The sequence below is a fragment of the Candoia aspera genome, chromosome 5 (genome assembly GCF_035149785.1).
Source record: "Candoia aspera isolate rCanAsp1 chromosome 5, rCanAsp1.hap2, whole genome shotgun sequence".
NCBI lineage: Eukaryota > Metazoa > Chordata > Lepidosauria > Squamata > Boidae > Candoia > Candoia aspera.
In genome coordinates, this window is record NC_086157.1 from 96,991,638 (window position 1) to 97,005,254 (window position 13,617).

At 35.6% G+C, this 13,617-nt stretch overlaps 1 protein-coding gene across 10 annotated transcripts in view; it reads right to left on the reverse strand.

Moving 5' to 3' along the window:
* The window catches only part of ZMYM2 (zinc finger MYM-type containing 2), an 80,017-nt gene that overhangs the window by 15,958 nt on the left and 50,442 nt on the right, over window positions 1–13,617 (reverse strand). For all 10 annotated transcript variants that reach the window (XR_010068100.1, XM_063305779.1, XM_063305786.1 and 7 more), the window contains 6 exons: window positions 10,874–11,024; window positions 5,124–5,296; window positions 2,124–2,289; window positions 1,671–1,705; window positions 914–1,043; window positions 672–787 (listed from right to left, as the gene is read on the reverse strand). Coding sequence is in view for 9 of the 10 variants with exons in the window: in XM_063305779.1 (XP_063161849.1) it covers window positions 672–787; window positions 914–1,043; window positions 1,671–1,705; window positions 2,124–2,289; window positions 5,124–5,296; window positions 10,874–11,024 (771 nt within the window). In the remaining variant the exon portion in view is untranslated. The remainder of the gene's footprint in view (window positions 1–671; window positions 788–913; window positions 1,044–1,670; window positions 1,706–2,123; window positions 2,290–5,123; window positions 5,297–10,873; window positions 11,025–13,617) is intronic.

Below are 13,617 nucleotides of genomic sequence, written 5' to 3' on the forward strand. Positions count from 1 at the left end.
TTAAAGTACTGAATATATTTTTGAGAAAATAATTTGTTTTAAAATGAAAATGTCACTTCTGGTATACATTTGTCTCTTTTTTAAAATCCATGTTCTAGTTTGGGATATCAATAGCAAGACATAGATGTTACAGCATAGGATTTTTTCTCTTAATTTTCCGTCTTATATTTCCATCTTATATACAACTGAAAGATGCTTAGAGTGAGGCCTTAACTGGGCCTCTTCATCTTTTACAAGCCTTTTACCAGCAGCTTATTTAGAAGAAGCTGTTGCATCAAGTTTACAATTACTTGATAATAAACTTTGCCAGTTAAGCTGACCTAGAGTGCAGATACCTAATTTTCTTACAAAGCTTTAGCCAATCCCTGATCACCATTTCACCTCTGGAATCCTAGGGTGATTCTTCATGAAGCTTGCCTGCTGTCCTATTATCTACCGTTCTACCGTTCCACCTTTTTACCAGATTCCCCATCTGTGGCCTAAACCTCTTCCCATTTGTCTGCTCTGTTTTTGGGAAGTAGTCCTGAAGCTAAGATGACTCACACCAGGATAGGACTGATTCCAGCATCTCTGAAGCACTCTCAAGCAATGCTGGTATGGTGAATTCTAGTAGAACCTATCTTCAAGGGAGAGAAAAATGTAATTCAAATATAGATTGAAACCTAGCTTACTGGAACAGGAACCGTTGTAGGAACAGGAACGTTTTGACTATACATATGCATAGGAGCAGGTACATATACAGGTACTGGAACAGGCACAGGGATATATTCTTTTTTCCAGTCATCATCTACAACAAAAGACAATTTGTAATGTTACTTGCCACCACTGCATATATGCCATAAAATGACCCAACCATAATTGAATGCCATGACAAAATGCCATATAAGAAGAGCCGCTTCTATTAAATAAATACCTGTCTGACAAGATTTTGTTTGCATGTGGGGTTTACAGAATGTAGCTTTTGTCATTGTTAGTGGTTTGCAGAGAACTGCTTTGTTCTTCATTTCTTTATTTGGTGTAGGGGAAGGAGGTGGGGCTGATCCCTGTAAATTAAAATGTAAGTAATTTTTTTAAAAAATCAAATGATAAAATACAGTACATTTCAACTTCTTTTTCAGGAGGTAGATTCATTTGAGAAAAAGAATCCATGAAGGAATGGAGAAAACCTCTCAAAGCCCTGAGCTAACTCTTTTCAAAAATGATGTACCTTAATTCATCATTTTCATGGAGAATGATAGTTTTGGGTTCTAAACAAATCAGCTCTACTTAATCTACTACACAATTAATTCATTAACATAAATGTGTATTTTGTTACTATTTACAAAGTTATATTTGTATGTTATTTCAACAGTTACATATTTATGGTATTTAACAGTTGAAGCCATAGAACATCAAGGCATAAATGTATGGTTTTTTCAGTGTAACTTATATCAGTTTACAATATTGAAAATACCCATGAATAAATACAACCTGTCACATCTTTTCATATTTTTTTTAATATTAAAAATATTAAAAATATGCATTATCTGCATCCTAGCAGATAAGGAGGAATTTGTAGGTATTTACTATACCCTTATATGGGTTAAGACAGAATACAGTATACAATTCTCCACAAGTTATGAGGAATTTTGTTGTAGGAATAAATTTTGGATATATTATGATTTACTTACTGTGTTTTTTGTTCGGGGAGTTTGGGAACCTTGATCTATAAACAGAAGACAACAACCTTAACATAATTTGTTATTTATATTAAACTGTAGATGATAAGCACAACAATATTTTATCCTAGTAATGTTACTTAATTATTCAGTTTTATAGATTACCCAGTATAAGGTTAAGCAGTAAGTTGTTCTCAGAACAATTAGCTTTCTAAGTGTGGGGAAAGTGGCATGCTCACCTTCCTTTTGGGGGGAACACTGTTAAGTTGGGTAGCTAGGCTGTTAACTATGCTGGCCAATTTCATCTGAAGTGTGATAATCTAGTCCTCCAGTAATCCTGTCTCTATGTTGAAGTAAAGTATGTCCTGTTATCTGATTTTAGAAAGGAGAAGCTTATATGGCCTGCCATTTTTTGAAATGTTAAAAAAAGTTTAATGTACTGAGTTGTTGGTAAAAGGAACATACCATAATGTAAGTTTTCTGGTCCTTTTTGTGTTGCCATATTTGGTTCATTCTGTTGACAGTAGAAACGCAAAAGGCAATGCTGATCACAAAAGTGCTTCATTTCCCCTCTCCACTGTACTTTCTCTTTAAGAGTTCCTTGAATTTTACAGCAGTCACATCTTGCAGCCTTAAAAACAATGATGTTTTTAGCTAAAATGATTTGGAAAAACAATTACTGCTACATACGTGCTTTAATGCAATATTGGTTTATGGAGTTTTCCAAGGTTGAATAATGCCTTGTACTTGTACAGAGAAGAAAATCATGTGACTGAGGCTTCTGGTAGTATATCCTTACCTATGAAAATCCTCTCCAATTCTGTAGTATAGACAAATGTAAGCAGCAAAATAAGAACTTAACAAATTCAAAAAGGACACTGACTTCTCATACTCTTCTGAACAAAATTAAGTCTACAAGAAAGGCTAATTTGTTTTCATTGACAAGGAAAGCATTGGTAATGCTTGTAGGAATAAAATCTATGTGATGTTATTGGGCTAAGAAGTATCAGATGGATAAATTTCTTAAGGAACCAAATGGGTGAGAACTAATGAGTCAAAGAGCATTGATTCACCCATTCCTCAAGAGGCCAAGCCTGGATCCAATAAACTAGACAACTACCCCTCCTATCTCTAATCTTTTCTTTTTAGAGAAGGTTATTGAGAAAGTGGTGGGGCTGCAGTTGCAAAGAGCTCTGGAGGATACAGATTATTTGGACCCCTAGAAGTCTGGGTTCAGACCTGGGCAAAGGATGGAAACTGCATTGGCTGCTGTCATAGAGGACCTTTGGCCATATTGTGTGTGTGTGTGTGTGTGTGTGTGTGTGTGTGCATGCACATGCATGCGCATGCCCTGGTAATTTCTTCTTGTCCTACTTGGACAAAGTATAAAGTGTCTGCTGAGGATACCTATCTACCAGGAAGTACAATGTGAGGGAGCATTCTCTGTGACAGCCTCCCTCCTCTGATACCCTCCAAAGCATGTATCACCCCCACCCTTCTGACTTTCCAAAAGCTGGTGAAAACATGATTCTTCCAGAGGGCCTTTAGGGATTGTCATGTCATGATGCCACTTCTACTTGATGGAATTATGGAGTGAAAGAGGTGATAAATGAGAAAAAAGGCATATGAGTGACTGCTGTAGAAATTAGGGTGATTGAATCACAGAATAATTGAGATTCTTTAGGAACAAGTGGAGGGGTACCAATACTTTTCGCTGCATCTGTATTTTCTCATATCTTTAATTGTTTTGCTATTTCTTACTCTTCATATAATGTTACTTATTCTGAAAGGGAATAGCATGATGGGTATATATGTATGTCTAATCTCTCTCTGTACTAAATTGTTCTCCAGTTTCTTTCTCTCTCAGAAAAGAAAGGTGGGGGGAGTGTCTCTATATCACCTTTTTCTTTCTACCAACTGGAAGATTGATGTCCACTTGAATTGGAAGTGGATAAGCACAGTAAATATGCAGTAATAATCAGAAAAAGACAGAGGTGCAATACACGCTGGGAGACCATTATAGTCCCTTTGTAAAAAAAGCAACATCTGGCATGGAGCAGATGGCATGGCAAGCACCAGGACAAATCACTGGATTAAGAGGAATGGAGCAGAGAAATTATTTCATTGTTAATCACTTCAGAGGAATGCAAAAGGGCAAAAATCGGCTTTTTAAATCTATCTTTGATACTGGGATGCTTCTTTACTTAAAATTTGAACTCATTTAAATACTAGAAAGTGAAGAAAAGGAGAAGTCAGAGAATGACGTGGAGGACTATCTACCATTTTTAAAGGGAGTCACTGTCTTTTTTTCTAACAGCTAATCAATATTATTAATATTTTGCCTTCAATCAATCAGTCAGTCAATCACAGGAAAATGGCCACTTTAGGAATAGGCATGTACATGATGAGAAGAATTAGGCAAGGAAATGTGCATAATGGTTTGGCAGAAGTAGCCTGAGAAGAGATTGAAGTGGCTGCAGAAAGGTTGCCCCATTGCAAGTTTCTGCTGAGCTAAGTCTACTTCCATAGCAATAGACATACTGGGAAGAGTTTCAGTGGGAATTCCCATGGTGGCTTGGTCAAAAGACACTTAACAGACGTTTTCCTGTTGGTGCTATGAGAAGCATAAGAAGAAGAAAATAGGGGCTAGAAAAACAAGAATATAAGTGATTTTTGAAACAGCACTGCTATTAATAGAAGAATCAAATTTAAAAGGGGAAAAAAAGTAAAGAAATTCCTAAAAGGATGAAAGGAAAGAAACTGCATTTGCTCTGAGCAAAGACAGAAAAAAACCAGATGGGAAGTTCCTTGAAAAGATCTAATATAAAAGCTAGATCACTTTCTTTTGTAGACTTCTAGGACAAATGAAGATGAATTAGCTCCATCTTAGCTATCTCTACTATCAAAAGAAAACGAAATGCATTTTACACATTGCTCACACTCAATAGCAAAAACCAAGAAACTGATAAATACAGGAAATTATGAATTATGCCAAGCACACACACAAACACAAAACAAGAATCCGACAAAAAGGAAATCCCTATGAATTTATGCAAAACACATTCAGAAAAGTTATCACCGCAGATATATTCTAGATCAATTTACATCTAGAAAACCAGATTAATGTTGTAGTTAAAAGTTTGTAGTATAAGCCTCTGGTTCCACATTCAGTTCAAAAGAACCTGACCATAATATTGGCCTATTTCTTGAATTGTAGCTTTAAATAGAACTCAATGGATATATCATATCCATAATTGATGAAAAAATGACTGAGATTTGAATATCTTAACTGCTTATTTAACCAATATATCTCATTTAATTTTAGCAGCAGTTCAATTATGATGGATAGAAAAATAGACAATACAGAGAAGTATATATACAAATAATGATGTGGAAGTAGATCACTAGGACTTTAGATACGAACTTAGCAATCATTATAAAAGGGGTGGTTGAATATTGCAATACCTTATAGTACCAGTCTTGAAATTTTCTGCAACACTCTTCACTACAGAAATCTCTGACTACTCCATCAAGTTCCTTAGATGCTCCCTTTTTACAGAGTTGAGAACAATAATTGCAAGTAACGCAGCGTAATCCTAACCGTCTTGCGAAATCTTGTTTATATAGCAGCTTGCAACCTGGAAAAAACAAAGCAGCATAGATGATTTGCTGAAACCATGTGCCACTGCAGACCTGTTTCTCAGTATGAATTTTTACACTTTTGTTACATAGCTCTACAAGGTTCTCTTGCAAAGTGGTGATACCATTTTTGAGAAAGAAATTTAGCCATTCTCCAGGTCAATAAACATCAACCTTTTTGGTTCATTATAAATGGTTTACTCATGTAATTCAGAGATTACAATTTGCTTTTAATGATATACTTACTTGTATCCAGGTAAAAAGGAAAGTGCTGTGGATACTTTCAGTCATATTTTTTTTGACCCAAATGAAACACCAGTGTAAACAAATCCTAGTACTCTTACTACAAGAAACAAAATGGTATTTTTCATGTACAAAAAAGTTCTATCGTTTCAATTTTGAGGTGCATGTCAGCCTTTTTTTTTTCTCCATCTACTGGTGATACAGCAAAAGAGGGAAAACACCCATACAACTGGAATTGGAAAGGTGTTCAAGATTAATGTTTCATTTTATAGGCAATCAATTATAGATTTAAATCAGATTTTCTAAGGAATATATAGTGATGTAATAGCTCATATAGAGCCTCGTGTGGTACAGAGTGGTAGGTGGCAGTATTGCAACCGAAACTCTCCCCACAACCCAAGTTTGATCCCAGCGGAAGCTGGATTCTCGGGTAGCCAGCTCAGGTCGACTCAGCCTTCCATCCTTCCGAGATTGGTAAAACGAGTACCCAGCTTGCTGGGGAAGGTGATGACTGGGGAAGGCAATGGCAAACCACCCCGCTATAGTCTGCCAAGAAAACGTCGCGAAAGCAGCATACCCCCAAAGGGTCAGACATGACTCAGTGCTTGCTCAGGGGACCCTTCACCTTCATCACAATAGCTCATGTAATCTGCAGTGTTCTGAAATAAGACTATTTTATCACCTTATGCTTCTGCATTACAATGCAATGGGTGGAAATGAGATTTCCTCCAGCTGTGGTTTAAGCCATTTGAATACATTCTCAAATCCTAAAATGAAGTTTTACAAGGACAACCAATTATTTCCCCAGCAAATGCCTGTGATTAGTGCTATGCTTCCTAAGTAAGAAAGGGTCTTGATTATACAATGTGAGGCAAGATACTCAACTGCAAGAATTTCCACAATTTTCCAAATGATCATTATTAATGACTATGTCAGGGATTATAAAATGAAAAACAGTAATTTATTTATTTATTTATTTGACGGATACACCACCTATCAGTTCAGAAAGAACACTCAAAGGGGCTTACAGCTAAAATATGAATAGGGACTATAGAGTTAAAACAAGTATAGACGAAAATATGAAATAAATATTAAGAATATGGAAAAATAAATAAATGGAAAGAATATTTATTCAAATTTGTATCACTCTTTTCAAGATTATACTTCTCTCATTGTAATTGTCAAGCAAAAAATTAATTGCAAATAAAAATAAAGAAATGTTTTTGCAGATTATTTAAAAACCAACCAACAAATTTCTAGGATTTTTTTCAACAATCAATGGCTTATTTTAAATTAAAATACAGCCCCAAATCGAACAGAAAACTGAAGTAATGGGCAGAAACCATGTGGGTGCTGCAAATTATATGCAAAATCTGATGTTTTGGAATACAAATTTCCATTTCTTCTTTGGACCATACTAATACAACTGTTCCAAGGGGGGTCCACTGATTTCCCATAAGTTAAGCTTCCAAACTGGAAGCAATTTGTGGTATTTTAGATATGGTCTGGTCCCATTTCATTCACTTCATATTTAGAAGATTAACTTCCAAAAATTTTTTTGGTTCATCTCTGGAATGTCATAGTCCAGAGGAGAAATGAAGTATTTTGGTGTCCTGCAGAATGTTGTTTCTGGAATAATGGGTTTTGCACAATGCTGCCTGTAAATTTTCTTAGAAAATAATTGTTGTCTGATGGTTTTTGAAAAATGTTTAGTAATTCTAAGGTATTAGAAACCATTTTTGACCAAAATGTATTTCTTAAAAGAGGAACAAATACCCTCGCATGGGTGACACATAATCAAGTTTAAATGCTTAAACCAAATCACTACATTCAACAGAAAGAAAAAAAGGACTCTAAATAAAAAACTGCTAGTGCTGTGCATCTGGTTACCCCAAAATAGGGAACACAAAAACCTCAAAAGCACAATCTCTGCTGCAAATTTGGAACAGAGAATCCAAGCAGAGATACCATAAATTAATTAAAGAGAGTTTTAGTACTGCAACACGCATAAACTGTTCTCTTTTAAATAATAAAAAAAGATTAAAGTATGATCTTAGTGTTACCTAAGGCAGACTGAATGACTATGCTTATGCTATGTGAATTCCAAGAATAGGAGGAATAAGTGCAAATTAAATTATTTTCCATTTGATAGCATTAATACCCAGTTTCTTAGAGAGAGAGACATTTAAAAAATAATACATTCTTGGTTTTGGTGAAGATGAGTATCAATAAATTATCCCTACAATAACCTATAAATGCATGAAGTATTTGTTTCAGGACAATTTTAGGTACAGACAATCAAGCATCCACATTTGCAAAAAGCAATAGCAGAATTCTGGAATCAACCAGTTTAGGTGAACAGAACATAAATATGCCGCCCTCCGTTCATTCAGAAATAAATTAAACAAGTTGGGAGCAAGTCTACAATCTCAGCAAACACTTTAGAGGCAGGGATCAATTTAAACTGCTTTCCTGGCTTCTTCAGATACAACCAGATAACATATAGCATTTTGTTTACAGAGGAAAAATAGATGGCAGCTTTGCAATCTTGAGATGGAATCAAAAGCAGTCTTCAAATTTACATAGCTAATATTGCTGAAAGATTTTTCAGCTACCCCTTGTGAATCCTTGTTCATCTCAATATTCTTTCAGCCTCAAAGAGATATACTTTTTGTTTAAAAAATTGGCATAAAATGACCAATTATGGATGACAGATATAGGGCTCATTCCTGTCGTTTTAAAACTATATTAGCCTAGTTTATTGTTATAGTCAAAAGACTAACGTACAGAATATGGAATGAAAACACAGATTAATAACTTAGAATCTAAAAACAAGAGTTGAAAGGAACACAAACCTTTGCAAAAAGTTGGGTACCTAACATGTGAGGCAAGTGATGCCATAACATTTTGCTATGCTGCTGGAGATGCCCAACCTTTGGTCTGACAGGAGATAAGAAAGAAAGGATTTTAGACTTTCTGCCTGGAAATCATAATTTGCCTGGTTTTCCTTATTCAGATAAAACAGCCAAGAGAAAGGCCTGTTTTTTATTGGGAAATCAAAGACCCAAACCAGACATATTGCCCAGTATACTAGTGTCTATGGATCACAATAATTTTGTACCATTATTTATGTAAGTATTAAGCAAAACACTATTGTTTCTACACAACCTATCTTATTTCATGATAATAAAGAATATGGCATCATTGTTGAACTGATGATTAGCACAAAGATGCAGCCTGAAAGTTACTAAGAATGAAAGGTTCTCAAGTTTGTTTCCAATATGAAAACGATTTAATAAACTGAAAAATTAGAAACTTATACACAGGCAATCATGCTATTCAATATTCTGAAATATAAGTAAACTCCCTGCAATTACCAAAGTGTGTTACATTTCTATTAAGAATGTTTACAATTAAATTACTAACTGCAGCTCCAACTTTAGCTGTATAACACCCCTTCCCACTACCAAAAGCAGGGCAGAAAGAAGTGAGAATTTATTAAATATATATTCTTTGACAATCTAAGTCTTTGAAACCAATCCAAGAATCTATTTTCTCCAGATATTAACTTCAGAGACTAATAATATTAATACCAATAAGATCCAAGAGAAAGTTTCTAGTCTGAAGGATCAATTAAAAGCACAGGAAATGATAATGCTTGCTAGTCACAGTGTAACGAATAATTACAAAAACATTTGCTTTCTGGAATCTCAGTTACCTAGAAAAGTTGTGCATGACTGATATTGAAAATATTCCTATTCAAACTCATTTAACAGTTTACCCAACTACACAATTTATTTAACATACTTGTTTTATAAGGTCCATTATAATAAATCTGAAAGAGCAATATGCTTACAAAGTAATTGCCAGTTGGTCAAAATATTCAGAGATGGACACTAGCAGAGTCTTGTTTTTCCTTTTTTTGGAAACAGTATTTTTTTACATTGTGGTAGTAGCCAAATCCTCTATTTCTAATAAATCAGGTCTCTTGGAGTATTATGTCATTGCATTCCCTTAGTATTATGCAACTGAATTTCCTAAAACTTCAGAAACCTCCAGTTTAGAAATTTATCCAACTCCAGTCTATGAGATAATTCTAAGTTAAAAAATCAATTAAAACAGATTGCCTTGAACTACTTCCAGCTTACACAGTACGATATGAATGTAGACATTTGGAGGAATTCTTTATTCCATTGATAATTTGTCATTCAACCCACTCAATCTATTTCATTTCCCAATTACAATGTTTTAAAAAGACATGTTGCCTTAACAGGTATTTCCTGAAGTTGCTTTTTTGGGGTAGTCTCTAGTTGCCTAGGTCAATGTTTCCTGAACTTGATTGGCCATGGATCATCTGGGGCTTCAAATACATTGACAAGAACACATATATTCTAGTTCAAAGACAGGAGGTTTTTATATGAAAAATGTGATTAGGTGTAAAGCTGGAAATTAGATATTCACGTCTGCTACAGCATCGAGTCAATTTCTGTACTTGCTTTTTATTTTATGTAAATATGAAAATACTGTTTCATGTAAGTATATTGAACAAAAAGCAAGAAGCATTTGAACTACATGTTTCACCACATTTGGATATTCTTGAATTAGATTGCTCTAAAACTCATTTACAGGAAGCTTCTTAAAATTTTATTTCAGCTGAGAGTCAGGAATTAGTGTTGTGTTCATGGGCCTCTACACTGACTGCTTTCACTATAATAATAAAATAATAATGTATTAATGTATATGCTGCCTGACTCCCAGGGACACTGGGCAGCTATAATTGTTTATAATTATAATCAATGGCATTGTAATCCATAATGAGACAGGAAGACAGGCATTGTAATCTATAATGAGACATAATTAGAACTTCCTGTCTCACCATGGCCCTGGACATGTGGGAGAAGGGCATGCTTCAGTACGCTGTCTGCTTGCCTATAATGGTGACTGCATTCAGAATTTATATAAAAACTAAATACAGATTAGATAGTCACTTCATTTTGGGTATATATGACTAAACAGTTGACAAACACTGACTTAAATAAAGTAAACTGCGTTCCATCCCTTACAGATGAACTGGAATCCAGACACTTACTTGCCACTCGGTATTGCTGGATACCTGTGGTTATGGGACCTGAGACAGCTTCTATTTTAAATAATCTGTTGTGTCATTATTAATTTTTGGTTTTATTGTATACTGGGTTTTGTGTTTTATTGTTGTATACTGCCATGAGTTGCATGATTCAGCAATATATAACTTTAATAAATAAATTTGCACAACTCATTTTTTGTTTCCTTATTATATTGGTCCATGACAATACTGGCAATATTCAACGTACCTTCACTACAGAATGGTCTCTTGATACCAGAAAATTTCACCGTTTCATGCAAAGTCTTCTCCTCTTGGCAGTATTCACAGTATGTTACTATACAATGTAGCTTCTTATAGTCATCAGAACAAATTCTACTGCAAAACTGGTACACTTTGTTCTAGTTAAAGAAACAAAAATAACACAGAAGACAATTTGGTAAGTAACAGCTTCAAATGTATCACAAATTTCACATAAAGAAATAGCAAAATTGTAGAGAATAAGGAAGATGACCTTGACAGAGATAGGCGAGATCGTTACCACAACTAGACTTTCAAGATTGATGTCAGCCCCACCAGGTAGGCCAAACCAGGAATTAACTCCACAGGAAGGCTAAGACTACTTTTATTGAGAGCTGCTATAATAACAGAACTTTGGATGTCTGATTGTGCTGTATCCCCTCCCTTTTTTATACCCTTGTGAATTAGAGAGGTCTCTGTCTGAGTTGTTTCTGCATACCTTCTGCTTCTTTTGGACTTAAGATATGTTTTTCCCCTCACAGCTTTGGTAATGAATCTCACCTATCTCCATCAAGGTCATCTTCCTTTCTCTCTACAATAATACTTCATTTTATCCAAAGAAAAGAATTAGTTATTTACCTGTTACATTTTGAGAGCTCATCTGTGAATTCACACAAATAGATTCTGTACCTATGTTGAATAAGTTCAGAACCTTCCAGACCTTAAGAATTTTGGTGGGGAACCTGCTTCTCTGCTTACAATATACATTCCTGGTTGTAGCTTGTGTTTATTCTTCAGATTCCTGAGTCTGGCGACCAAGTGCAAAACAAATCAAAACAAAAGCTCCATGACAATGAAGGAAAGATGGAGGATGGGAAGCAAAGAAATATAGTTACTAGTAAGTAACCAGTATTTCTTCATTATGGTGTCTGTAATTTACAGAAGAGGGAATAGCAATTGATGGGAACTTTCTAGTAGCAATGGATAACAGAATCATTCCATTAAAGGCAGCTCCTCCTGCTGTGCTTAAAGATCCAATTGGTGATGCCAAATGAATATTTTTGGCTGCACCTAAATCTTCCATGTGCCTTCTATAGACACATGTTGCTGATATAGCCATTGCCCTGGTCAAATGCTCTTTGATTCTCAAATAACAAGCCTGTTCTACCAATCTGTAGTAGACCATGTTGTGGCAGTAATCAGTTTTGACATCCACTGCAAAGAAAGCAACTGTCTTTTCTGCAGACCATCAAAGCACAATCTCTTCAGAGTAGGACACTGAGAATATGTTGCAAGTGCTACAGAAATATGGATAGGCACAGAACAAGGTAGGCAATATAACATTCTCACTTAATGAACAGTTAAAGTTCTGATTCAGTAAAAAAAAACAATAGGAAGAAAAAAAATCTGGATGCAAAGAATCAGCTCCTAGAGCACTAGATTCTCCTATTCCTCTTGAAGAAATACCAACCCAAAAGGCCATTTTCCATGAAGCCACTTGAATTGAACAGTAGTTATTGGCTTCTAAGATAAAGCCACAACATTGCCAGAACCAAAGAAAAACTCCACATAACCAGTGGAGGTAGTCAAAATGGGAAAGGGTATATTAAATCCATTCAATATGCTAACAAGGGATGCAAGAAAACTGAGGGACCCTCATAAGGACAATAGTCCAACATAGCAACAAGGCAGACCCATAGTGAGAAGACAAACTCCAATCCTTTGGCGTAAGAAAAAAAAAGTATAGATGGAGCGCAGCAAACATTGGGTGCTATTTGCTCTGTCATCCTGACTGAATGTTCATCTGCAAAGTAGTCAAGTGAGATTTCTCAAAATTAACATACAACTGGTAAACACTTGGAGAGATGCAGCAAAAGGTAAGGGAATTCAAAACTGAAAATTGTTCAAGCCAGCCATAAAATGTCAGGCCCACATATGCCATAAGCCCTTAGAAAATAATGGTAGAATAGGCCAGAATAACCAAGAAAAAAAAAATCAGGAAACAGAAAGAAATTGACATCCCTTGGGTTCTTCTGTACAGGGTAAAACTACAGTATATCCCACTTTTGGATGGCAAAGTATTTGGAGTTGAAATCAATGTGCTTCTTGGCAAAGAACTGTTTTGACAGCACACATTTGTTTATTTATTTATCAATCAATCAATCAAATTTTTATCACCGCTCATCTCCCCCACACATGCATATGCATTGTGGAACAGAACTAGGGAGATTATTGTTCAACAAGATATTTTGGTGCAAAAAGTTTGTAGAACTTCCAGTGGCAATTCCAAGTTGTCACAAAAATGAGTTGTCTGTAGTAGCACCAAAGCAGGCGAGTGGGCCCATGGGGAGATGCTGATCAAAGGTGCCATTTGGCACCCAGTGTCAGTCTTATTCTGAACAGTTTGGTGCAAATTTCCTTAAACTGTGAGAGAATGAGGAAGAGGCAATCAGCAATGGAAACCAGAGAACTCTACAATGATGAGTGGTGCCAAGGACAGGGTTAAACAAGGTGCTAAGTAGCAGGCTTTAAAGCTGATTTTCAGCACCCTATCTATGATGCTGAACAATCCATCCCACCAAATAAAAAGTCTTTGATCTAGACTTCAGTTCTTCTATCAGACTAGAGAGTAGGCCAAAGGAGGGCATCAAGCTTTAATAGAGATGGCCAATACTTTAGCCGCAGGCCCTGCAGTCTGCCTAATCGTATTGAATTTTTTCTGGATGATACTAGTTGCTTCAGAGCAAAAGGCCT